Below are 25,066 nucleotides of genomic sequence, written 5' to 3'. Positions count from 1 at the left end.
AAAATCAGCAGGCTTAGGCTAATTAACTAGAAACTGGACTGGTGGTTACCTACTGTTTCACAGCCAGCCATAAAACAGAATCACAGAACCCCAAATGGCTCAGGTTGGAAGGGACCACAGTGGGTCACCTGGTCCCACCTCCCTGTTCCAGCAGGGCCATCCCAGAGCACATGGCACAGGATTGTGTCAAGATGGTTCAGAGATATCCCATCCTCTCTGGGCAACCTGTTCAGTGCTCAGTCACTGCACAGCAAAGTTCTTCCTCGTGTTCAGGTGGAACTTCCTGGGCATCAGATTGTGCCTGTTCCTCTCGTCCTATTGCTGGGCCTGGTCCATCCTCTGACCCTGCAGACACTGACAGACATTAGTGAGGTTCCCTCTCAGTGTCTCTTCTCGAGGCTCAACAGCCCCAGCTCCCTCAGCCTTTCCTCCTCAGAGAGATGCTCCACTCCCTTTATCACCTGTGTCACCCTCCACTGGACCCAGTGGAGTTTTCCAGTCTTTGCAGTGCAGTGTTAAATACCAGCCACTGTTCTTGCACACACAGCCAGGTGAGCAGTCAGCACTGCCACGCGTCCTGCACTCTTTGCACCAGCAATTCTGACAAGTCACTCTTTCAGGTCTCACTAATGCCCTTCTCCTACCCTTCTTCCTCACCAAGACACTCTTCCCTCTTTGCAGTTCTCCCAGTGTTTTCCTTGTTCTTGTGTGCACCTGCATTCCGAGTACCAGGGTTGTGCATGCTTTCCAGCACGTCCCAGGGCCTCTGAGGCACTGACAGTCCCTTTTAGTTCCAGCATCAGTCACGTCAAAAGTCTCCATGGGAAATGTCTTCACAAGATTTTGCCTTTAGCTCTCCCACCTCCTGAACCTGACTCTGACCCTGGGCCACAGACCTCCCTTATATCCTCCAAGCAGAAACAGGCTCAGAATTGCTGGCACAAAAACTAGATGTGTGAATTTATCCAAAACTGTATGTGACAGTGTGTGAGGGCACACAGACAGTATCTAAAGATGGCCTCTGTTCCTGAGGGGTCTCTGCTCCCAGGTAAAAAGTGACACCATGAGAGGAAGCAGCCTCAAGTTGTGCCAGGGGAGGTTGAATATTTGGAGTAATTTCTTCACTGAAAGGGCTGTCCAGCTCTGCAGAGGCTGCTCAATGCAGTGGTCAAGTCCTCATCCCTGGAGAGATATAAAAGCCATGTGGATGTGGCACTTGGGGACATGGGTTAGTGGTGGCCTTGGCAGTGCTGGTGAATGGTTGGACTTGATGATCTTAAAAGGGCTTTTCAAACCTAAATGATTCTGGGTTTCTACTGCAAAATCTGCAAAATCCACCCACGTTCTGTCTGTGACAGAGATTAGATCTGAATGTAGTAACCACCCACCAAGTGAGGCTGCAGAGAGATGCTGTCACATGTCAGGAAATTCATTCATCACGATGGTTTTGTTTAACAAGAACGAGCATGGCTCATTAACACAAAACTGTATTTTCAATAAGGTTAATACTCCAGTAATGCATAATTACAATATAATAATTTAACACTCAGGAGCACTGTAAAACAACTGTAAAGGACTTTGATTATTACAGTTTGCAAATGGACCAGAAAAGCCATTTACCATCATTACAAAGTTGGTTCATATTGGGGGATGTAGAGCATAGGAAAAGCATTGCATGATACAGAATTAAATTTCATTTTACAGCTCTGCTAACCAACTGTAAAAACTGGAATGTGTCCCCGTGGCTCGTGAAGGATTTTCCCCATAACATTAAAAAGGAACAAAAAAATCCCCAACAACAGTGAAATTTTGCAACTGTAGCACTAATAGGACCCTGCTGAAGCCTAATTTTAAAAAGTCACAGTCTCTGAGGCATTTAATACCAGAGTTTTGTTTCTGTATCATTCTTTTTAATAACAGCATCTAATTAAAACATCTGTAAAATGCTGACAGTTTTTAATTTTATGTAAAATTTGAAAAACAAAGAACAGGATCTGCTGTAATGAGAGGAAAGACAGCCACAGTAGTTATTATTAAGCAATAGTGGTACTTTAATTTAAAAGTCACTTCTAAATGTGCATAATCTCTACCTTTAAGTAAGAGCTCAGTGAAATCGCTACAGGCCAACTAAGGCTCTGTTACTGTTGGTATTTTCAGTGCATGTTTTCAGAATAAGTCTCACTTATTCTGCAGAAAGTGACACTTTCCAGACAGGGCTTTTCATCAGATATTTCCTGAAAACTGAAGATGAGCAGAACTCTGCCACACTCCCTGTGTGTGGTGGCTGTGCTGGGCCCACTCGGACCCTTTGCCCCTCACTCTGCAGGCAGGTTTCTTATGCCACACATGCAATGACTGATCTTGGGACCTTAATTTTTGAAGCAAGAATGAAGGAAATTATGTGAGGCAGATGGTCCTCCAAACCAACTACTCCCTTTCTCACAGCATACTCTTTAGGATGTGTTCCACTGCCTCTGGGAAACTCTCACAGGTTAAGTAGGGAGCCGGATTGATTTTGTCTTCATCTGCTGGTCGATATTTACCTGTAACAGATTAACAAAATGATCCATTTACCAGGCTCCTCTGAGTATCCTTTTTTATTTTTTTTCCCCCTGAAAATTAGAGCCTCCTCAAATCAGTACCAACCAGGTAGGAGGAGTACCCATCTGAGGTTCTCCTGCAACAAACATCCCCCAAAGGCTTCCCTAAACATACACTGAAGATTCCTCCAGGGTCAGCTCTGGCTCTGAATTACAGTTACTTATGCACTAGTTCACAATGCAGTACTGGCACTGTTCTCTCACTGACTGTTCATATGTCCATGTTGAAGGTTCTTGAAATATTAATGTTATTTTCACTTTTATAGAATCATAGAATCCCAGAACGGTTTAGGTTGGAAGGGACCTTAACGTTCATCTTGTTCCACCCCCTGCCATGGGCAGGGACACCTTCCACTATCCCAGGGTGCTCCAAGCCCCGTCCAACCTGACCTTGAACAATTCCAGGATGGGGCAGCCACAGCTTCTGTGGGCAACCTGTGCCAGGGCCTCTCCACCCTCCCAGCCAAGAATTTCTTCCCCCTATCTCTAACCTGAATTTCATCTTTTTCAGTTTGAACCTGTTACTCCTTGTTCTATCACCACAGTTCCTGATGAAAAGTGCCTCTCTGAAGACTCTTCTGAGGAACAGCAGGATTACTTCCTTTCATGTTCAACATAACAGTGTAGCATGAGCAACAGCCACCTCAGAAAGGCCTCACCCAGTCCACGGTACCATCAGTAACACCATCAGTCCCTTCAGGTTTCTCTCTTATCCAAAGCAAAATTATGCTTGTAGTGACCACTGTAATTCCTAGGTGGGCTGTTACCAAGCACCAGGGATGGCCACAGGGTGCCTTCACTCTGGGCCCAGGGGCTGCAAGTATCCAGAGTGAGATCACTGAAAGCACCACCATCTCCCAAAATGACTGATTCGTCGACTACTTACCTGTCCTCACCAAAATCCCACGCATGCCCGCGTCCTGGGCACCACCAACATCATCCCTGCAGTCCTGGGGCAGAACAGAGAGCAACTGGTTGGTGGGCATGGACACTTCCAGAACAATTTCTGCTTTGCACATCACTTAAAAGCAGCGACATGGAATTGAAATCTTTTAGCTGCGTGTCAGTGAAACTGTCACAGGAGTGGTTTGCTGAGTGCTTTTTGCCCCATCAAACAGTGACTGAAGTAAAGAGAACCCACCCCATGTATTACCCATTAAGTCCTGTAAGTTTTCATGGAAATGTTTAGGCTGGGAATGACCTCAAAGACTGTCAAGTCCAACCATTCCCCCCGCACTGCCAAGGCCACCACTAACCCCAAGTGCCACATCCACACAGCTTTTAAATCCGTCCAGGGATGGGACTCCACCATTGCCCTGGACAGCTGTGACAGGGATGGACAACCCCTTCCATGAGGAAATTTTCCCAATATCCAATCTAAACCTCCCCTGGCACAACTTTAGGCCGTTTCCTCTTTTCCTGTCCCTCGTTCCCTGGCAGCAGAGCCCAACCCCTCCCCCGGCTCCCCCCTCCTGTCAGGGAGTTACAGAACCAGAAGGTCCCCCCTGAGCCTCCTTTTCTCCAGGATGAGCCCCCCCAGCTCCCTCAGATGCTCCTGCTGCTCCAGACCCTTCCCCAGCTCCGTTCCCTTCTCTGGACACACAGAGGGGAGTGATTCCAAAGGGTGGAACCATCCGTTTGCAAGCAGTGTGCACAGTGGAGATGAGCACTGTGTCAGGGAGCAGGTGATGAGGTTGTTGGTCCCCACGTACATCTCCGATCATGACGGCCTCCTCTGGGGCACAGCCAGTCCCCCTCAGGGCTTCCAGGAAGAAGGTTTTCTCTGGCTTCCCCACCACTGTCGCTTTGGTGTCTGTCGCGTATTCCAGCCCTGTCACAAAAGGCCCAGGTCCCAGAGACAACCCATCTTTCTTCTTGAAATACCTGGCTTTATGGATTGCTATAAGAGGAGCCCCATCCAAAATCAACCTAAAGAATGAATGAAGAAGAAAGCACAAAATATTAAAGAAGTTATATTTACAGCTGAAGGCCTCAGTGGCTTTCACAGAAAGGTTTGGGTGGGGAGGGACCTTAAAGCCCATCCAGTTCCATCCCTTGCCATGGGCAGGGACACCTTCCACTATCCCAGGTTGCTCCAAGCCCCATTCAACCTGGCTTTGGACACTTCCAGGGATCCACAGCTTCTCTGGGCAACCTGTGCCAGGGCCTCCCCACCCTCACAGGGAAGAATTTCTTACAGGTACAGGATAAATCATTTGACATTGTAACATGGAAGGAATTACAGTAACAAGTTACATAACCCACAAAGCTATTTGATGCATTCATGTCCCACTGAATTCCCCGGTTAACAGTGCTATTACTGAGCCTGTCAGGAACAAAGCTGGATTAGAGCTCCTTCCTTTTCCTCACATCAGACACAGCAGCTCCCTGTCCTGCAGGGAAGGGCAGCCTGTGTAGCTGCTGCACTGCAGGAACCCTCCTGGACCACCAAGCACAGCCATGTTACTCCAGTTCTCCCCCCTCCCCACGTTTCAGTGCAACAAGAGCCCTCCAGACAGCATCTGTAAAAGCTGATATAATGAGTGCCAAGTGCTTCCCTTTCCACGCTACACCTTCTCCAGGTACTGCAGGTCATTCCAGTCTTTATTACAACAGGTAGGAGTAAGGAGCAAAGCTGGGGGATAGAGGAGAAACACTGGCTGTTATCCTCGGGGCAGAAAGGAGGATTTACATAAAAAACAAAACACAACAAAAAAGCCTTTAAGAAAACAAACAAAATCCTGCTGTGCTCCTGTTGCTTGAGGCTGGCTGAGGTAAGCTGGATGCTCCCTGGAAGAGGTCTGCTCCTTCCTACCTGCTTGCAGAGCAGCCTGGCTACTCTGAGCAGTAGATAAATGAAAATACTTCATTTCACTTCATTATCACAAAACACCTCTGTTAAATCAATGCATTCCAAAGCAAGCTCAAGCAGAAGAGAGCTGGTGTGTGTATCTGTGAGCAGCCAGACACTGTTCACGATGGGAGGATGCCTCTAGGACACAGAAAAATTTAATTTGACAGCAGCACCACAACCACTACATCCAGCAGTTTGCAGGGAAGATCTCACCTGAGAGAATTCTTTTAAGCGTGGCATCAAAATCCCATGTACACACAAAAAGAGAAATTTAGTCTCAGTCATTTCAAATGGTGCCTGGAGAATGGCCTTACTCTGTGCAACTCGTTTGGGGACTCATGTTGGGTTAGATTTACCTAATGTTGGGTGTCAGTGGAATAGCTGCCTACCAGGTAGTTAGTCAGCATGGGCTCTTCACAGCCAGTGCAGAGGAAAATGCACTTCTAGAGCACAGTTCAACTGTCCTATTTTAAGCACTACTAGGGGAAAAATGCCTTACAAGTGCCTTCTCCTCCCTCCAGAGCCCAGGCACCTGCACTGTAGATACCTGCATTTAATCAGATTCCCTCCAAAGTTTTGCAATCCCAGTGCAATTCCACTTGCAGTGCAAATCCCAACTGACTCAATCACCTGAGCAGTAAAGGAGAAGGAATATAGACATGGCATAAGACTCAATAAAAAGAGAATGTGGCCAGTGGTTAGTTTTTCCATCCGGCCAAACAGAATTGACACCAGCAAAAGTTTACCCTCAATAGAAGACTGAGGAAAACACCCAGAACAAGTCAGTGAGGTGTTACAGATCAGACAAAGCCAGTCCTAGGGCCTCTGCAAAGCCTGAAACACAGGAAAGCACCAGGCAGAGCCAGGACAGGTTCACAGAAGATGAAATCTTCCTCCAGGCAGACAAGCCAGGAGTGGCTGGGAATGTGTCTGCACAAGGCAAGGAGAGCTGAAGGACTCAGCCTTGCCCAGCTCTCAGCCACACCACCCAGGCAGTGCTGGGTACAGGGTGCTCAGGCAGCACACCCACTGTTACCCCATAATACCTCTCCCATGGGCACCAAGGCCATGCTGCACCCACTGCCCTCTGCAGGGGACTGGATTTGGCCCTCAGCACTTTCCTTCCGTCACCAGAGCTAGCATCCAATTCTATGCTTAATGCATAAATCCCAAATCCATCCTGGGACAACCTCGCCCACCCCCACAGGGCCAGTTCCACAGGCATTCCCACATAACCTGGGAGCCTGGAACCCTCGAGAGACTCTCCATGCCATCACTGGTTTCTTGTTTTAAATGCCCTGATCTGCTGCCCCAGCAGCGAATGGATATGATTCAACAGCTAATATAATCAGGATAGAAATATCAATAAATGAAATGATGTAAGCCCCGGGACACACCATGGGTTAAGCTCATGCAGTTGTGAAATTGGAGTCCACTCATGACTGCGCTGTAAAACTCCAAAATCAATGCCTTTGGCAACACGCACCGAGGCAGAGGCAGTTTTGGTCAGTATGTGTTGTTATGACACATAACTGGCAGCAGATAAGCACAGCACTGGCCTCCTACCCCAAGGACTGGTCAGCAGTAATTCATACTCCCTTTTTGGATTTTGTGGTTATAAGGACAGATTAAAGTGCTTGAGATCAGGGTTTTTACCAGATTTCAAGGTGCAAAACTGTGTGGTATCCACCACCCCATTGAGCAAAAAGAGTGGAAAGGACTCATCACATCCATCACCGAGGCTACACTCAGCAACAGGCTCACACTCAAGCCTCTTCAAGCTGAAGGTTTTTGGAGTTAAAAATCAAGGGTGTGGTGTCAAGATAGAACCAGAGAGAAGGAAACAAGGCTCTGCACACGCTACTGCAGGCCTGGCTCATGGATGATGACAAGCAAATTTAGTATGATTTACCCTTTAGCCTATGGACAAAACAAAGAGTTTTAAAAATAAGACACACTTGATCAGCTCCATAGTTCACCTCACCTCACCCATGTTGTGCTGGCCACTCCTGAACAGAAGATGATTCAGAAGATATTGATGGATATCCTGCATTGTGTAGGTAAGGAATAATCTGCCCTAAACACTGGATTTCGTTCCCTATAATATTTGGGATCTGAAGGCTGGGCTTTGAACATAGAAGCTCTCTCTCCTCTTGGACAAGAGGAAACAGCCTCAAGCTGTGCCAGGGGAGGTTCAGGTTGGACATGAGGAGGAATGTCTTCCTGGAAAGGGTGGTCAGGCATTGGAAGGGGCTGCCCAGAGAGGTGGTGGATCCCCATCCCTGGAGATGTCCAAGGAAGGACTGGCTGTGGCACTCAGTGCTCTGGGCTGGGGGGGGAACTCAATGGTCTTGGAAAGCTTTTCCATCCTATCTGATTCTGTGGTTCTGTGCTTGCTTCCCCACATCCTTGCTTTTGTGTATTTCCTCTTGAGGCATTGCTAACTTTGCCCCCTCCCAGTCACAGTGGTGACTGTACTTCTGCAGTTTATTTACAGACTGAAAGCTGTAAAAATGAGGTTCTGGGCCGCCTGAAGCTCATGGTGATGGCCCCAATCCACCAAGATGAGTGGCTCTCTCACACCCTGCTCAACAGTGATATTCCTACCACCCTCTTCTTCCCACAGGAGAAGGAATTCCTCACACATGCAGAGGTTTAGAGCCCAGCACAAGACAGCCACCACCCAAAAACCCACGAGGGGTTGCCTTACCGAAATGCCCTGTTCATCATCTCATAGTGGAAGTGCTCAGGAGCCAGTCCCACCACCACTGCATTGGGGTCATCAGTGCCTATCCCTGGAAAACCAGAACACGACTCTGAGCGAGCAGAGTTTAATTCACACTTAGCAGCACACAGTCAGCAAGTGCATTTAATCACTTTACAGCAAAAATGAGTGTTTTCAGACACAGAGTATCTAAGAGACTAGTTTTTATGTCTTTTAAGAATGAAGAAAGCATTGTGGAAAAGGTGTTGGTCTATCCAGACTCTGCAATCCTCCAGGATCAACACAGCTCTGGAGCTGAACAGTCTTAAAAACAACTGTTGAATGATTGTCTCACTGCTTCCCTGGAAATGCAGCAGACCACACAAATCCCTCTTTTAACTGAATGATGTTATTTGAGTCTGTTATTTGAGAGCCCCTCTCTACATATATTTATCTGCTTTGTAAGACAAGCAAAGCAGGAAGGATAGTAAATTTCACCCAGTTTTTCTATTCCCTTTTGTCCCAGAAAACTTCACTGAGGGTTAAAATCTGTCTCTTGTTCCATTATCAAATTATTTATTTGCTGTCTGGTTATGACAGCAAACATGGTACTGCAGCATGGCCTAGAAGTTGTTACTCGAGATTAGTGTGGGCTCTTCTGGAAGGTCTTTTTTTTTAGTGTGGATTTAGTCCCCTAGAGAACAGCCCCTTTGTCCTCCACTGCTCCTGAGGAGCAGGACTGTTTTTGCATGTCAGTGCCACCTCTGAACAGAGCCAGCAATGGAAGTAGAGCAGCAGCAACAGGAGAAACAGTTTTATTAATGACACATCATTGGCTGCATCCTGCACTTGCTGTGGGTTTTGTTCCACCTTCAAACACACCAGAGTTGCCCTGTGGATCTGTGACACCACCCAGAAGCATCTGGGTCCTTTAACCAAGGGTGGATTACACTCATCCGTGATCAACTTTGTAGAGAGATTGGCCAGGAACAGCAGCCAACAACAGGAATTTGAAGCATTCTGCACTGTACTTAAATGTTTCAAGAGCAGCACTGAAAACAGGGAAGCAGCCAAACCCTTTATAGCAAAAAGAAACAAAGCAATCCACTCCAGACCCAGGCAACACCAATGTACCCAAATGACATCTCTGTCTGTGCCATCTTTTACAAAATTAGCATCAGTGACTGCAAAACTGATGGAAAGGTCCCCAAAACCACAGAGATTAAACTGATTTAAACGCTTTCAGCGAAAGAGCTGCTGTCTCTCCTGTTTCTGACCCAAGAAAGCCTTCCTGAGAACACAAACACAGAGTATTGCTGGGGGCATACTTCTCTGGATACAATGTTAGGCAGAGCAGATTATCAGGTTTCATTGCTCTCATGGCCGCAGAGCCTCTTCCCCTTAACACATATATCTGGAGATTATTGACTACGGCACTAAAATTTAACAGGAAATTTCTAGATCCTGGCAAGATTAGAACCTACTGAAATTACGCAGCCAGAGGGATTTCAGTTTTGTAAGACAAGGGGCAAGGAGCAGTGATAAGCCACCCACATTCCTGCTGCCTAGACTTTAAATGAAAAATTGAATATAGTTTTTCAATTCTGAGTGTGTTAAAAACACGGTTATCTTCACTACTCTCGAAACAATGATGTGGGTCTAACTTCAGGCCTCTGCCAGACATATGAAAACATACCATCTTCTACCTCCCTTACTGCTGAGGGAGGGAAATGGGAACATCTGAAAGAGAAGCAGGTTTCCACCACGTCTTTAGAAACGACAATCTAGAAATGTAAGGGTGGGGAACCTCCTGCCACCAATGAAGGTATCCAAGTACGTGGGGTGAGACCCAGATGTTCAACACAAGATAAGCAACAATAACTACCTGGAGATTTTGCATTTAGTAATAGTCTGTGAAGAGAGAAACAGCCTCCTGCATGGCCTACACACTGTTTTTTCATCTCTTTATGAGAAAAGCCTCTGTTGGAAATCAGGTATTGCACAACCTGACACATCCTTGCTATAAAAAAAACCAGCCCTGGTAGGTGCAATAAATCTCCAATAACCTACTGCTAACTATTACTGGTATTTTTTTTACACTGGAAATTAATGGAAAGTACTGAGTTTTACCCAAACGACTCTGAGATAAGCTCAGTTGTTTATAGCATGGTGCTAACACCACCAAGGTTGTCCGTTTGATTCCTGTATGGGCCATTCACTTAATGCTTGGACTTGATGATCTTTGAGGATCCAACTCAGAATATTCTGTGATTCTATTTCCACTGCTCCTTCAAGAAGCTATGACTTCAGGCTGTTTAATTTAAAAAGAAGACAGGTCTATGCATGACAGCACTATGTTTCCTTAGTTGTTCCCTAATTTCCCCCCTTCAGTTCGGTGAGCCCCTCACCTGTGAAGTCAGGCAGGGCCTTGTCGTCCACCAGGAGCAGAGGCCGCACGTGTTTCTGCTCCAGGAGGTTCCTGGCTGCTGTCAGGGACGTGAAGATCTCGTTCTCTGCAATGTCAAAGCCCAGCCTCGTCAGCCTCTCCAGCAGGTCCCTCTTGCTCTCCTTGGTCGTGTTGGTCACGAACCGGATGGTGACGGGGGCACCGCGCAGCCTGTGGGGGAACAGCACACCCAGAGCGGCCAGTGTGAATCACGGCCAGCAATCCTTCTGTTTGCACACTTGTACTTCTCTGTGGGGCTAAAAAAATACCCTCCGTGGCTGCAGAGGAAAACACCAGAGCACTGGTGCCACAGGAGAACTTCCGTGGGCTGGAGGGTAGCGTGAAACAGAGAGCAAGAACTACAGCTACCAGGGCAAAACCAAGCCTTCCCCCAAGCCCTCTTCCCCTTCTCCCATGAAAATTCCAGAGGAAAGTGGTGATTCCAAGCTCCACCTTCACAGCAGTAGCAAACACATCTGTGATCAACAACTAGTTTGAAAAGCCTTTTAATTCAAACCAGATAACAAATAAACCAGCCCCACATTTTTGATCAACGGCACCCTGAACCAGAAATAAACAAACCAAAGAAGCTTGCTGCTAAATTAATACACTGAACTCCACGTGGTGGGTGAATTCCCAGCAGCTGTGCCTCGCTCTGAGGTGCAGGATGCTCCAGGAACCTGTGTTACCTTGATGGTGGTTTTATGTCAGCTTTTGCAGCCATTTCTCCCCTTCCTGAGGAACACCAAGATCACACAAACCCACATTATTGCCCTGCACTGACAGTACATGCTACCAAACAATCAAATAATTTTAAGTAACAGTTTCAACAGCATTCCCTTTAATTATTCCCCCACCATCACTTTCTCTGTTGCTATAGGAACAAACACTGGCATCAGGACTGCATGGAGAACATCAGAATAAAGTTGGTCAGTGCTGGAGACTTTACTTGCACCTGCCACTTCCTTCTCGTTTGTCAGATACACTGACCCTGCACAGGCATGAACTGGTAAAACAGTCCCCTGGCTGGTACTAAAATAAAAATTGATACTATTTTTTCCTGTGGACCTCAATACCGAGAAGAAACCCTAAAAATGGCATCTCTCCGTTTGCTCCAATGCCAGTCATTCCAGCTCCTCTTCAGGAAGGACAGTGACATGGATGAGCAGAAAAGAGCACGAGAAAATAATTTTTTTTCAAACCTTTAAGGAAAAAGACCTGAATCTTAAGGTGTCCTCCCTCATTCACCACAACAGCATATATCACTCTGTGGCTTTTCCTCATCCATTACAAGATGTCTTCTCCAGGAAAACAGTGTCATATCACAGTACAAAATACTCCTGGGATTGTGTATCCTATTTCACCACTGACTTGGTCAGATTAAATCATTTTGCTATGCCTCAGTTTCTTTAGGCACCCTTTCATCACAAGAGCAAGAGGTATTTAATTCTCCTTTTTATTAATATATCGAAATTCCTACGAAAGATGATGAGCTGTATTATCAAACGTTTCTCAAACCAAAAAATTACTAGGTTGTTTACCTAGAAGAAAGAAACTTTAAAAATAATAATAAAGAAAAGTCTTGTCTGAATGAAATGAGAATTCTGCAGAGTTTGCCTTGCTCACTAGGCCAAGCTTTTCTGCTATTCCATTTTAGCTTAGCACAGATCTGAGGGCTCTGACACAGGATCAGGCTCCTGCAGTTTCACAAAGCCTCGAGAAATAGCTCAGCTAAAGTGATTTTGTGTAAGTGGGGTAATTCAGGTGAACTCAACTACTCTCCACTTTGGCTAAGGCTGTAGTCATATGTGAATCAGAGGAAACACCTTGAATATTGAGTTTTTTCTACATGGAAAAGGCTTAGAAAACACACAGAGAGCCACTCAGGAAAGCTGAATTTTCTGAGTTGTCTGGGTGTTAATGCAGGTGTAAATAAAAGCAGAATTTGGCCAAGTCTTTGCTTGCCACAACAGCGTGAAAAAGGCAGAGGCTCCAGGGCTCACCTAGAAAAGAGACTTTGTGGAAACAGCACTGACACAACCTGCCAGAGGAAATTAAAAAAAAAAAAACAACAACAAAAAAAACCCCAACAAACCAACAACAGAAAAACAAAGAGGTAAAACTTGCCTTTTGAGAGCCTCCTGGGCGCCTGGCACAGCCGAGTCCTCCACGTGAAGTGTTCCATTGAGATCCACCAGGACGGCTTTGAGCGCCCGCCGCGCTGCCATCGCCCCTCCCCTGGGACACAGGAAAACAAATGAAACCACAAACTGGCTTAGAGACAATGGGCAATAAAAACAAGGAGCTCAGTTAAGCGCCTCGTTTGTGCCAAGCCCGGTATTACTCACAACATTACTCCCAGCACTAAATGGGCCTCTCTAGACTGGGGGGAAATAAGAGGCAGCGCTTAAAAAAAAAAACCACACAAACAACAACAACAAAAAAAAAAAGAAACAAAAAAAAGCGCCAACATAATTGATGGAGAGGTGTTTTTTTCTCCCACAGACTCTATATATGGAAATCAGGTGCTGTTTGTTTTTTAAGTGCCTTTATTTGCGCGTCAAAAGGAAAAAAAAAATTCTCTGAACAGCTCAAGAGTGTTGGGAAGACGATCATTAGGTCTGGTATTGCTGGTTCAAGGCCTCAGCAAGCACATTTCAGCAAGTCCCACCTACGCCCGACGGGGCTGCTGAAGTGAAAATAAATACACACTGCTCTGGTTGTAAAGCTCAAAACGCTCCGCCGAAGTGGATATTGTTAATTTTTATTTCTGTAAGCAAGATCGAGGGTGATCCAGCCCAAACCACGCCCCGGGAGCCCTGACTTTGAGGCTGTTTGGTGGTGACAGGGTGGAACTTGCAGGTTGTTACACCCATCAGCTCGATCGAGTACAACTCCTGGACCTGAACAGGACACTCCAAGAATTATTTATTCTTCTTCTATTATTATTATTATTATCATTATCATTATATAATATCACTTACTATTATTTTCTCTTTTACCTTCAATTATTATTAACAATAATATTAGTCATACTTATTATTTTATTATACTTTCAATTTACTGTTATTTTATTATCTTTCACCCTAGATCTCCATGGGTTCTCCTGTTCAAAGGGTATTTATCTAAAAAATATGCACGTTGCCTGCAGAGCCAGTTTTCAGCACAGCCTAATTTTAAGGATATCACTCACGGCCTGGCAAAAAAGTCCCAAAAAACCACTCCAGAACCTCAGTTTTCATAATCATAGCCCCACAAAAATTCACCTGGTCAGGACACAGGGACCCCCCAGCCCAGCTCCCACCTGGTCTCAGGGTTCATGGATACCCAGCACCCCAACGGGCTGGTCCCTGTTCTCTCAGGTGGGACAGCCAGGCAGGTTTTTTTACAGCGAGCTTCTGGGTCACACAAAAAGGTACAAGAGACTCAGCCCATAATAAGAGCCAGCATTTGAAGGGCACAGGCGCTGCGGAAGGAAACATCAAGTCACCTGGATAAAATCCAGCCTTCAGAAACAACTCTTTCTCCTCACATGAGCTGCAAGTGCTGCCTTTTGCTCCAAAAGCAAGTCCTGCTGAGCTATTTCTTAGAAAATGTCCAGTGCAGACACACACACTCCTGTTCATTAGACAATAACAATTATTGGAAAGGCTGGGAGACTGGGATTGTTCAGCCTGGAGGAGCTTTGGCATGACCTAACTGTGGCCCCTTCCAGTGCCTGGAGGGAACCAACAAGAAACATGGAGAGAGACTATTTACAAGGGCCTGGAGGGACAGGACAAGGGGGAATGGCTTCCCACTGCCAGAGGGCAGGGTTAGATGGGATATTGGGAAGAAATTCCTGGCCATGAGAGTGATGAGGGCCTGGCACAGGCTGCCCAGAGAAGCTGTGGCTGCCCCTGGGTCCCTGGAAGTGTCCAAGGCCAGGTTGGACAGGGCTTGGAGCAACCTGGGATAGTGGAACACGTCCCTGCCCATGGCAGGGGGTGGAACTGCATGAGTTTTAAGGTCCCTTCCAACCCAAACCATTCCGTGAATCTGTGATCTGTCACCACTAGCAAGGGATCACAATTTTTACGTTGAGCTGTTTTGGTTACAGGCAACATGCGACATGTTTGTACTTCTTAAATACACACAGATTAGAACCTGCCTCAGTAAATTTAAATTTCCCTCAGTTTCATCTTTGCAGACAGTTTAATCAATGATCACATGAAGCTGATGTCCCAGCTACAAGACACACACACACACACACACACACACAGAAAACTTTGAGCCCCTACGTTCATTTTTTCCTGCTGATTCTCTGCAGTAATAAATAAAAATGCCTATTTTACAGTATTCTCTGTTGCTACAAAGGACCAAAGTTAAACGCTTATGATACAAAGCTGGCAACAGAACTCCTAAAGGAGCCTCATCACCTCCATAGGGAAAGGGGGCTCAAGAATAAATAATTTCTGTTGTTGTTCTTCTATTATTATTATTATTATTAATATATTTATTAATTTTTATGGCGACTTTATTTTTAATTACTATTATTTTACTATCTTTTACCCTAGATCTCCATGGGTTCTCCTGTTCACAGGGTATTTATCCAGAAAATAGGCAAGTTACCTGGAGAGCTAGTTTTCAGCACAGCCTGATTTCAAGGATAATGCTCATGGCCTGGCAAGAAGTCCTAAAACACCCCAGAACCTCGTTTTTCACAATCTCATCTCAACGAAAACTCACCTGGTCAGGACAAAGGGACCCCCCAGCCCAGCTCTAGGACAAGGACACGAGGGACACAAGACACGACCTAAGGGAAAGAAGGGTATATTATATAATTATATATGTGATTATATACGTGGGGAGGATGCTGACGGCACAGGTGTGCCCCCGCCGTGCCCTCCCGCTCCACACAACCCCCCTGCGCATCCCCCCCCGAAGAGATGGTACCGCCTCTCCCCGCCAGCACACAACGGGCAGACGGGACGGCCCATTCGCCACCGGGGGAATCCCGAGCGCGGCGGGCTCCCCTCTTCCTGCCGCGGATGGTTCCGCCCGCCCGTTGGCGGCCGAGGGCGGCGGGCGCGCCCACTCTGAGGAGGGGGGTGAGGGCCGCGGCTCCCACCCCCCGCACTGACCCGCTCCCGCCGCCGCCGCCGCCGCGCTCGGCCCGACGCGCTGCGGGGCCCTCGGGTGCCGCGGCCGCCCTGCCCAGCGCCGGGGCCGCCCGCCGCCGGCACGGCCTGTAAAAATTATGATGTGATTTTTACTGTTGTAAATAAACACCGACCTCGGCCCTCACGGAGTGGGGTCGCCGGTCGGCGCCTGGCAGTCGCGACAGGCAGCGCGGAGGGCAGCCCGCGGGGCCCTGAGGGCCCGGGCCGCCTCACAATATGGATGTTTTTATAAATTATATAAATTACATTAATTACATCAGTTGTGGCTATTACACCAGTATTATTACACCCAATGCTTATCTTTTTTATCTGATGTCCTGTTTATAATCATATCGTATGTGGATATGACAGTAAATTATATAAATTATATCTATGGGTGTGATAATGAATTATATAAATTATATCCATTATCTCCTATATGGATACAATTATACCCATATCCATACACTATGGGCATCCATAATACATATATTATTAATATATCCATAATCCATATGTTATGGATATTTTATAACCCATATATCATGGATATATTTCATCCTATATGGATATTACATATAATAATAATATGATGATGATGATTATGTACCCATGTATGGATATTATGATTATATACAACTGCATATAATATATAAAATAATATATTATTATGCCCATACATGGATATATCTATAATATAACCATAACAACATATATACGATACTATATGTTTTATATATAAATAAAAGCTTTATATATACTTATATATATGTTGTTATATGTTTTATATAGTCCATATATATGGAAGAAATTCTTCTAAGCATATATATTATATAATTATAGATATTTAGTTATATCCATAATAACTAATCCACTTATTATATCCTTACATGGATATTATGATTCTACCCATATATACATATATTATATCCATAATATAACCATTTTAAGATAGATAGATAGATAGGATATTAGGAAAAATTCTTCTAATTACATATATATAATATTATATATATAATTATATCCATACTATATCCATAATAACTAATCCACTTATTATATTCATACATGGATAAGATTATATTGATATTCCAGGCTGCCCAGGGATGTCGTGGAGTCTCCCTCAGAGGGGACATTCCAAACCCAGCTGGACCTATTCCTGTGTCACCTGGTCCAGGTGACCCTGTCTTGGCAAGGGGATGGAAACGAGTGATTTTAAGGTCCCTTCCCACCCGAACCACCCAGTGATTTCCGTGCCAGGTACAAGTGATGATGCTCTGCATGGTTTGAGGTGACCCCTGGAGCGCGGCCTTGGAGCTTTTTGCCAGGGGGAAACTTCATTTTGCATATTCCCAGTCCTTACAGAACCCGAGCCCCGGCTGGGGTTGTTTAGTCACAGCAGAGCTGTTCCAGAACTGCTCGAAGCCACACCAGGAGACAGCAGTGTGGTTATTCCCTTGCTGTTTCTGCACTCCCTTGTCCTCTCCCCTGCTCATTACCTGGGATACCTGACCTCCAGCTGCCCCACTTCGAATCTTGCATCTCTCAGGTAAAACTTGTCCCAGTTTTGCCTCAAATGCAGGATTTCCTGCTGCGTGAATCCGCTGCTCCTTCTCCCTGCACGTGCCTCACCAACTTGGAAGGGATCTGCCCACGTGCTGTGAGCCACACACTGGAACTTCACCCCTCCTGGAAGGACAAGGAAATGGGGGAAATCAGCTCTTACCCATTTTTAAATCTGTTTCTTGTAGTATTTAGTATTGGCTTTTATTTTAGTATTTTAACAGTCAATAGATATAAAAATTAAATGATACACAAGCTGTGCTTCAAATCACTCAGCACTCCAATGAAACAACAGTGGGAACATCAACCAGTGCTTTTCTTTCCCAAAATTTTACAGCAACACAAAGTGGTTTATCATTTCAATCCACTTTTTAATCAGCTCCACATATGTGCTGCCTGTTTTCCATGAAAGACAGATACATGAAAAAACTGAGACAGGCTGTACCCTGTTCACCTCTGAATTACACAAAGATTATATTAAATAAATGCTTTCTAACAGATCCACCTACTTCAGAACTTAAAGATCCTACTCTGCCTCAGGCCAACGTTGCCATGGCTCATTAGGTTTGCTACATAAACCAAAATACAGCTTCAGAGCAAAGATATGATGCCAAAATACAGCTTCACAGTGAAGAGATACTTCTCTCCTGTGAGATATGGGAAAAAAATAAGTATTTCCTGTAAGAACAGTAACTCTGATATCTGCAACAGGATGAAGATGAGTTTTGAGATAATCCCACTGCACACAGGTGGAGGGTGAGTTAGGAAAGAGAGTGCTTAATTTAGAAATTCAGAATTTATTTACAAAAATCACTTAAAAAAAAAAAGGGAAACAACACAAAATTCTCCTCCTGGATATATTTTACTCTGCCAAAACACTGCAACTGATCATTAAATGCATTTACACATATTACAGATTCATTTTCATTTACAACGTCAAGGCGTCAGGAGAAGAGATCATAAACTAAGCTGTTTTAAAACAATGAAACTGCCAGGTTTCCCTTGGCATCCCCTCATTAAAATTAAGGTAAAACACTTTAGCAAAGAAACAGATACAAGAATTCTAACTTTTCTGAAAAGGTACATGAGAATGAGCTTCTTCAATCAGACCTAACTCAGCAGCCTAACTGAAACCTGTACCAAAGCAATTATCAGTATTCTCTGCGACAGAACTGCAAAGTCATTTCCACAGTTTCACTTTCAAAGATGTTAATTTAACAAATGAAGATGGAGGGTGGGGGAAGGAGCAGTAACAGAAGAGGCTGCAAATCCGCGGGTTTTTAACAAAGAACTGCATTTGAAAAGGGCAGCATATTTCCCCTCTCCCATGGTATTCCCCTTCTCCCACATTTCCCAGGAATCTCAGAATACAAATGCTTCCCCACTTCCACCACACTAATCACCACGAGGAAGTTTAACACACAAAAAAGTTTAATAACTCTTGACAGAAGAGTAACAAATGCTAATCATTAATATCCCCTGCTAGGCTAAATTAATACAGAGTTGCCCAGCTTCAGATACAGGTGGGTTTTTTTCTTTTTTTTTTTTTTTTTTTTTTTTTTTTTTTTTTGCACAACAACTGCACCTATTTTCAACATGCTGACTTTACCATCAGCATGAACTACTGAAGAGATCTGAAGAGAAAAATCCTGTCTTCAATCAAACCAGAAAAATTCAACTTTCAGTGTGAGCCAGAATGAGAACTTTACCCAGCTGGTTTTATCTCCATATCACAACTGGACTTCAGTCCCCTATAACGTGAACTTGAATTCTTGATAACGTGTTCATATTCTTGATAACGTGTGGTAGTAACTGAAACTAAAAAAAGAAAAAAAAAAAAACACACCAAAACATTGCTGTTTTCCTCAATTTAAAAACAAATTGGAAAGCGTACTGAAGGAAATTCATCCCTGAGTAACGAGACATTTAAAAACTGCATCTTATATTAACAGTCACTGCAATATTCTATGACATCAACACTATGAACAGGCAGCAACAGAACTTGTCACAGTCCAACATATTTGCAGCATTGTTGCATTGATCCCCGTGATCTTGGTTAACGAAACTGAAAGGGAACATGGGGAAATAGGATAAATAGAAATAGTGTCTTTATTATTTTAAGTTGGATGTCGAATTGAGAGCTAAACCGTGCTGGATCCCAGAAAACTCAGAGCAGTGATGGTCAGCAACTGGCTTCTTTGGATGTCCAGAGGATTTTCACGAGGTGTCTTCAGCCAAACAAAAGGAGGAGAACGATTGTAATGGAGTTCAGTGCTATTAATGGCACTGCAGAAGGAAAAAGAAAAGAACATTAATTGTGAAAGCTTTCCTTTCCACATCACAAAACGACTGAGCTTCGTATTATCTTCAGAGAATACCTTGGGAGAAGGAGCAGAATGAATCAAAACATTAAAAAATACACTTAAACTTTCCTATGCAAAATCGGGACTAGGGGAAGGAGCCAGGCTCAAAGCCTAAGATACTAAAAATTAGTAGGAAGCAACAGCAGAAATATTTTTCTATGGCCTGTTTTAACTTTAATCCAGAGACTTGAGTTCTGTTTTAACTTTAACCCAGATATCTCTTTCTCCAAATGAAATTAAACCGACTCAAAAGTCAGTTGCTGTCCTTGGCTTTACTGTGATTTAGAATAAAGGTTTTTCCCTCAGTGGTGGGCCTGAGAGGTAAGATTTGCTACTACTTCTCTATCATCACATAAAAAAGGAATTTTTGCTGTGCTTTATAATAAAAAGCTATCAGTAATTTACAAATAAAGCATATTTTCCCTCCATCTTCTGAGGCACAAAAGCCTGGCTTACTTCAGGATCCCTGAAATCACATTTCCCTCACCAAGTACTTGCCATAAAACTGAACTTAGACAAGGTGAAGCTAATTGCACACTTTGATTGACCACTGAGATTCCCCCCAGCTCCCAAACTCCAAGCGAAGACAAAACTCAGAATGGTAACAACAAATAAACAAACACAATATAATAACAACAACAACAACAACAATAATAATAATGATGTCTCCTTACCTCTCATGACAGTTCGTATTGATCGAATAAGGTTCATTAGCTGTGCTTTAATTCCTGGTTCCTCTCCAAATCCTCCAATCCCTTGGTCAGTTCCCCAGCCAACTGTGTCACGTAAAAACAGATAAACACTTTAGGAAAAAAAGCCCAAAACCATGAAACCAATGCTGTAATTTTAATGAACAATCCATCCTGAATATGGTTTACACTAACACTGAAAGGCAAACCACCAATTAGCTTTATTCCATGATCAGATTTTCATGGAATAGACTGGAAACCTGATGTTGAGCAATGACAGATCCATGCTCCTGTAAAGGAAATCCTCAACTTTTCAACACACTACTATTCCCCAAGTGCCCAGAGAAACACCAGAATTCATATGGGCTTCAAAAAGACACCTGCCAAAATTAACCCAAACCAACCACAGTCTGTCCACAGGCCTGAAAATAAAACAGCAAATCATTGCATAGGAGGGTGAAGCAATGAAGCCTCAGCGCTGAGAAAGGAAAAAAACAGCCAGCACAACTTCAAAAGTCAGGATGATGACTTTTTAACTGCTATTAAAAAAAAAAAAAAAAAAAGAGAACTTTTGGGAAAAAATTGGGAACTTTTCCGAGCAGGACCAAAGTCCTGAAGGTTTTCAAAGCCCTCCAAGGGACTCCTGACCCCTCTGCAGGGAGGCACAGCTACAGGATCAGAGATGTGTCCAGGGATTTCTGAGACCTGCTGGGCACAGCCCTTACCAGTCGGGTGACTGTATTCCAGTTCCAGTGCCCAACCTGAGAGTTCCTATTCTCCAGGGACGACTTTTGCGGGATTCCTCCCCCCCCCTTTTGTCTCCCTCGCTCAGCTGGCACCAGGATGAGAGTGGTTCGTCCTCTTCCTCACCTGCCTCGCCAGGTGCTCTTTCCCACTTGGATGAGCTTGGAGCTATTCCCAAGTCTCCCGAGGCCGACAAGTGGCTTCACCCATCCAGTCAGCCCCCACATCCCCCTTTTCCCGCAGCTGCTGCTCATCAGGAAAGCAAAAGGAAACCCCAAACCCACACCGAGCAGATCCCTTGTAGCGATTCCAGCTGGGGGGACGGGAGATCACCCTTTGCACTCCTGCCAAAAATCCCAGCTCAGCCTGACGTGGAGAAAAGACGTGGAGAAAAGTCAGGATTCTCCAGATCAGGGAATTGGATTATCGGTATTTTTTTCCATGGCTTTGCAGATCTGTGATGGATTTTCTCTGTTTTGCACAGCTTTGGTTCCCGCTGAAGGACAAGGATGCCCAACCCTGAGGACCCCGAGGGCCGAGAAGCGCCATCTCATCAAAAAACCAGGCGTGGCGAAGAGGAAGGAAAACCTTTGCACGGCACCAAACATCCCGACGGGCGTGGAACAGCGGGAAAGGGCAAGGAAAACACACAATTACAGGGAAAAAAAATAAAAAAATAAAAAAGAGAGAGAGAAAGAGAGAAAGAGAGAGAGAGAGAGATTGAGAGAGAGAGAGAGAGAGAGAGACAAAGCTACGACGGGAGCGGCCGGGAACCCATCCCCAGATCCCAGACGAATTCCCAGATCCCTCCCCCGGGCCGCGCGGCCCTCCCGGCTCACCGTGCCGCAGGAAGCGCTCCTCGTGCAGCACGGCCACGGCGTTCACGATGAGCAGCGAGGCCTGCAGCAGCGAGTACAGCGTGAACGCCATGGCCCGGCGGGGCGGGGCCGGGCCGGGACCGGGATTAGGATCGGGATCGGGATCGTGAGCGAAGCCCGAGCGGGACGTGGCGGGGGGCGGGGCTTAGGGAGGGGCGGAGCTTTGCGGGGCGGGGTTTCATGGGCGGGGCCGTCGCTCGGGGCATCCGCGAGCGGAGGGGGCGGGGCTTTTGCAAGGGGGCGGGGCCTTTGTCAGCACAGTGTGGCGTAGGGGCGTGGCCTCGGGCAGCGCGCGGGGCTCGCCCCACGAGGGCGGGTTGGAGGGGGCGGGGTTTCGCCCTCACGGCAGCCGCGTCCGGGCGCTGGGAGCACCCGGGGATCCTTGGGAACCCCTTGGTCCCTTGGATTCGTGGATTCCTCGGAGCCCCCTGAATCTCTCGGGTCTATAAATCCCCTTGGAGCTCCCTGGATCCCCCCCTAAGCCCCGTGGATGCCGCGTGTCCGTTTATTCCTCAGATCCGCGGATCCCTTGGAGCCTCGCGGGTCCCTTGGATCCGTGGATTCCTCGGAGCCCCCTGAATCTCTCGGGTCTATAAATCCCCTTGGAGCTCCCTGGATCCCCCCTTAAGCCCCGTGGATCCCGCGTGTCCATTTATTCCTCGGATCCGTGGATCTCTTGGAGCCTCGTGGGTCCCTCGGGTCTGTGGGTCTCTCGAATCCGTATGGATCCCTCGGAGCTCTCTGGGTCCTTCGCAGCCCTGCGGATCCCTCAGATTCATGGATCCCTCGGGTCCGTGGATTCCTCGGATCCATGGATCCCTTGGAGCCTCGTGGGTCCTCGGGTCTGTGGGTCTCTTGGAGCCCTGTGGGTCCCTCGGAGTTCCATGGGTCCCTCACATCCATGGATCCTTCAGAGTCCCGTGGGTCCCTCAGAACCCTCTGAATCCTTCGGGTCTGTAAATCCCTTGGAGCCCCCTGGATCCCTCAGATCCGTGGATCCCTTGGGTCCGTGGATTTCTCAGATCCATGGATCCCTTGGAGCCTCGTGGATCCTTCAGGCCTGTGGGTCCCTCAGAGCCCTATGGACCCCTCAGATCTGTGGATTCCTTGGGCCTGTGAATTCCTCGGGCCTTTGGATCCCTCAGAGCTGTGGATTCCTCATGTCTGTGGATCACTTGGATCTGTGGATTCCTTGGTGCCCCGTGGGTCCCTCATGTCCATGAGTCCCTTGTGTCCATGGATCCCTTGGGTCTGTGGATCCTTCTAAACCCCATGAGTCCCTCGGAACCCCCTGAATCCCTCGGGTCTGTAAATCCTGTGGAGCCCCCTGGATTCTTCGGAGCCCCGCGGATCCCTCGTGTCCGTGGGTCACTCAGGTCTCCGGGTCCTTCGGGTCCATGGATCCCTCAGATCCATGGATCCCTTGGAGCCTCCTTGGGCCCTCGAGTCTGTGGGTCTCTCGGAGCCCCATGGATCCCTTTGGAGCCCTTGGTGTCCATCGGATCTGTGGACCCCTCGGAGCCCCATGGATCCTTCGGGTCTGTGGATCCCTCGGAGCCTCGTGGAACCCTCGGAGCTCCCTGAATCCCTCGGATCCGTGGATCTCCCTGAGCCCCGCGGAACACTCGGAGCCCCCTGGATCCCTCGGATCCGTGGATCCCTCGGACCCCTTGTGTCCCTCGAAGCCCCTGGATCCCGCTGTGACCCGCGGGAAGCTCCGCTCTCCGCGTACCGAGTGCCCTCGGTCTCGGTGGGTGCAGGAGGAAGGCGTACTATCCTCCTCCTCCTCCTCCTTCTCTTTTTCTTCTTCCTCCTCCTCCTCCTCCTTCTCCTCCTCCTGCAGTAACGCAGTAACGTGGCGTCTCCCGGCGGTGGGAGCCGGCAGGGAGACATCGCCCGGCGCGGGGCAGCCCCCGCGGCCACCCCCTCATTAGTAAGCTGGTATCAGTGGAATTAATCAAAAACATATGCAAAAATAGGCGAGTTTATATTTTTATTTAATCTTACAGACAGCATTTCCCCTTCCATCCCCTGCCCCCCCGTATTTCCTCAATATATATTGATTTTCGTTATATCCCCGACTAAGGGTTCTAGCAGGAACTCAGCCCAGATCCCAAATGTCGTTTGTCCGACATGTAAATGATGCAAAATCCAGAAGAAAACAATTATCTTTTATGTTGGATTGATCAGGGCTTCTGGGCGGTTCTGCAGTCAAATAACAAAAATAATAGCAACTGGAGCTCAGGGATACTGTATTGAGGGATATTGTTATTGAGGCACAAATAGGCATTTTTTTTCCCCTTGCATCCCTCAGTCCTATTGGCTGAAGGGGGTGATTTGCATAATCACTCTGATTTTATTTCTCAGTAATCATACAATACACAAACCCCTTAACTCCGGATGGTTGATAGCTTTTATTACTCAATCAGGGTACAATGATTTGCATAATCACCATGCTTTGATGGTTATTAGACCCATTCACTGTGACTGAAATCATAACTTTGTGCTTAGTGTGCTGGACTGGAGAGACCCCAACCTCCACTGTTTGCTCTGCCACAGATTTCTGATCTGGGCAAATTGTTCACCATTTATCAATATTACATCTCCATGTTGAGACCCACTCACCAGCAAACATGAGGTGATCTGATACTTCAGCAATTAATTAAGTGTTGGGAGCATATAATCAATAGATGCTCAGACACCGCCTGGACAAACCCACACTTCAGCTGCTTCTTATCTTCATCTTTCTTTTCAAAAATACTCACTTTGGTATAGTCAGTGGCATAATATTGTGCATCTTAATAATCATCACTATTAAATAACATCATAATTTAATAACTGGAACCGGAGGCAAGAGAAAGCACCCCATCATCAGAGCTGTAGCATATTTTGTTACTAATTTACCTGCAAAATTAACTATTATGAAATAAGAGAGATAGAACAGAGAACAAAAATCAAACATGTCCATCAGATTAACTTCACATATGTCAGGAGCTAGTGGGGATACCTGAGTGTACTGGCACTTGCAAGGTCAAAAGTTCCAACCTAACTTCTTTATTTCTCATCTAGGTTTTTAAATTTGGT

At 46.2% G+C, this 25,066-nt stretch overlaps 2 protein-coding genes across 4 annotated transcripts; both read right to left on the bottom strand.

Moving 5' to 3' along the window:
* Positions 1-1,469: 1,469 nt before the first annotated feature.
* Positions 1,470-15,773, bottom strand: HDHD2 (haloacid dehalogenase like hydrolase domain containing 2). 3 transcript variants are annotated; one of them, XM_032675736.1, is made up of 9 exons: positions 15,540-15,661; positions 15,333-15,399; positions 14,095-14,222; positions 12,732-12,842; positions 10,567-10,775; positions 8,165-8,249; positions 4,313-4,529; positions 3,487-3,550; positions 1,470-2,543 (listed from the first exon to the last, which is right to left on the bottom strand). In XM_032675736.1, the coding sequence occupies exons 4-9, from the start codon at positions 12,830-12,832 to the stop codon at positions 2,440-2,442; spliced, it is 780 nt and encodes a 259-aa protein (XP_032531627.1). In that variant the 5' UTR covers positions 12,833-12,842; positions 14,095-14,222; positions 15,333-15,399; positions 15,540-15,661; the 3' UTR covers positions 1,470-2,439. The 3 variants fall into 3 exon arrangements, with proteins under 3 accessions (XP_032531627.1, XP_032531628.1, XP_032531626.1); XM_032675737.1 differs by lacking the exons at positions 14,095-14,222; positions 15,540-15,661 and adding an exon at positions 15,728-15,773; XM_032675735.1 differs by lacking the exon at positions 15,540-15,661 and having other exon boundaries at positions 15,333-15,506.
* Positions 15,774-18,819: 3,046 nt separating this feature from the next.
* On the bottom strand, positions 18,820-22,134 carry IER3IP1 (immediate early response 3 interacting protein 1). The gene is made up of 3 exons (XM_032675738.1): positions 21,944-22,134; positions 20,346-20,447; positions 18,820-19,594 (listed from the first exon to the last, which is right to left on the bottom strand). Exons 1-3 carry the CDS (start codon positions 22,032-22,034, stop codon positions 19,539-19,541), a joined length of 249 nt encoding a protein of 82 aa, XP_032531629.1. The 5' UTR covers positions 22,035-22,134; the 3' UTR covers positions 18,820-19,538.
* Positions 22,135-25,066: the final 2,932 nt, after the last annotated feature.

This window comes from Chiroxiphia lanceolata, chromosome Z, assembly GCF_009829145.1.
Source record: "Chiroxiphia lanceolata isolate bChiLan1 chromosome Z, bChiLan1.pri, whole genome shotgun sequence".
Classification (NCBI taxonomy): Eukaryota; Metazoa; Chordata; class Aves; order Passeriformes; family Pipridae; genus Chiroxiphia; species Chiroxiphia lanceolata.
Note: the sequence above shows the minus strand (reverse complement) of the source record. Positions and strands in the feature narration are given on the sequence as shown.

What these genes read in the sequence shown, in the direction of transcription:
- IER3IP1 (XM_032675738.1), bottom strand. Translation starts at nt 22,034, where the DNA reads ATGGCGTTCACGCTGTACTCGCTGCTGCAGGCCTCGCTGCTCATCGTG. An exon ending in GGAGCGCTTCCTGCGGCACG is followed by an intron (nt 20,448 to 21,943) that starts GTGAGCCGGGAG and finishes TACGTGACACAG; the next exon opens with TTGGCTGGGGAACTGACCAA. An exon ending in AATACGAACTGTCATGAGAG is followed by an intron (nt 19,595 to 20,345) that starts GTAAGGAGACAT and finishes TTCCTTCTGCAG; the next exon opens with TGCCATTAATAGCACTGAAC.
- HDHD2 (XM_032675737.1), bottom strand. Translation starts at nt 12,832, where the DNA reads ATGGCAGCGCGGCGGGCGCTCAAAGCCGTCCTGGTGGATCTCAATGGA. An exon ending in GCCCAGGAGGCTCTCAAAAG is followed by an intron (nt 10,776 to 12,731) that starts GCAAGTTTTACC and finishes GTTCCCCCACAG; the next exon opens with GCTGCGCGGTGCCCCCGTCA. An exon ending in GGCCCTGCCTGACTTCACAG is followed by an intron (nt 8,250 to 10,566) that starts GTGAGGGGCTCA and finishes CTGGTTTTCCAG; the next exon opens with GGATAGGCACTGATGACCCC.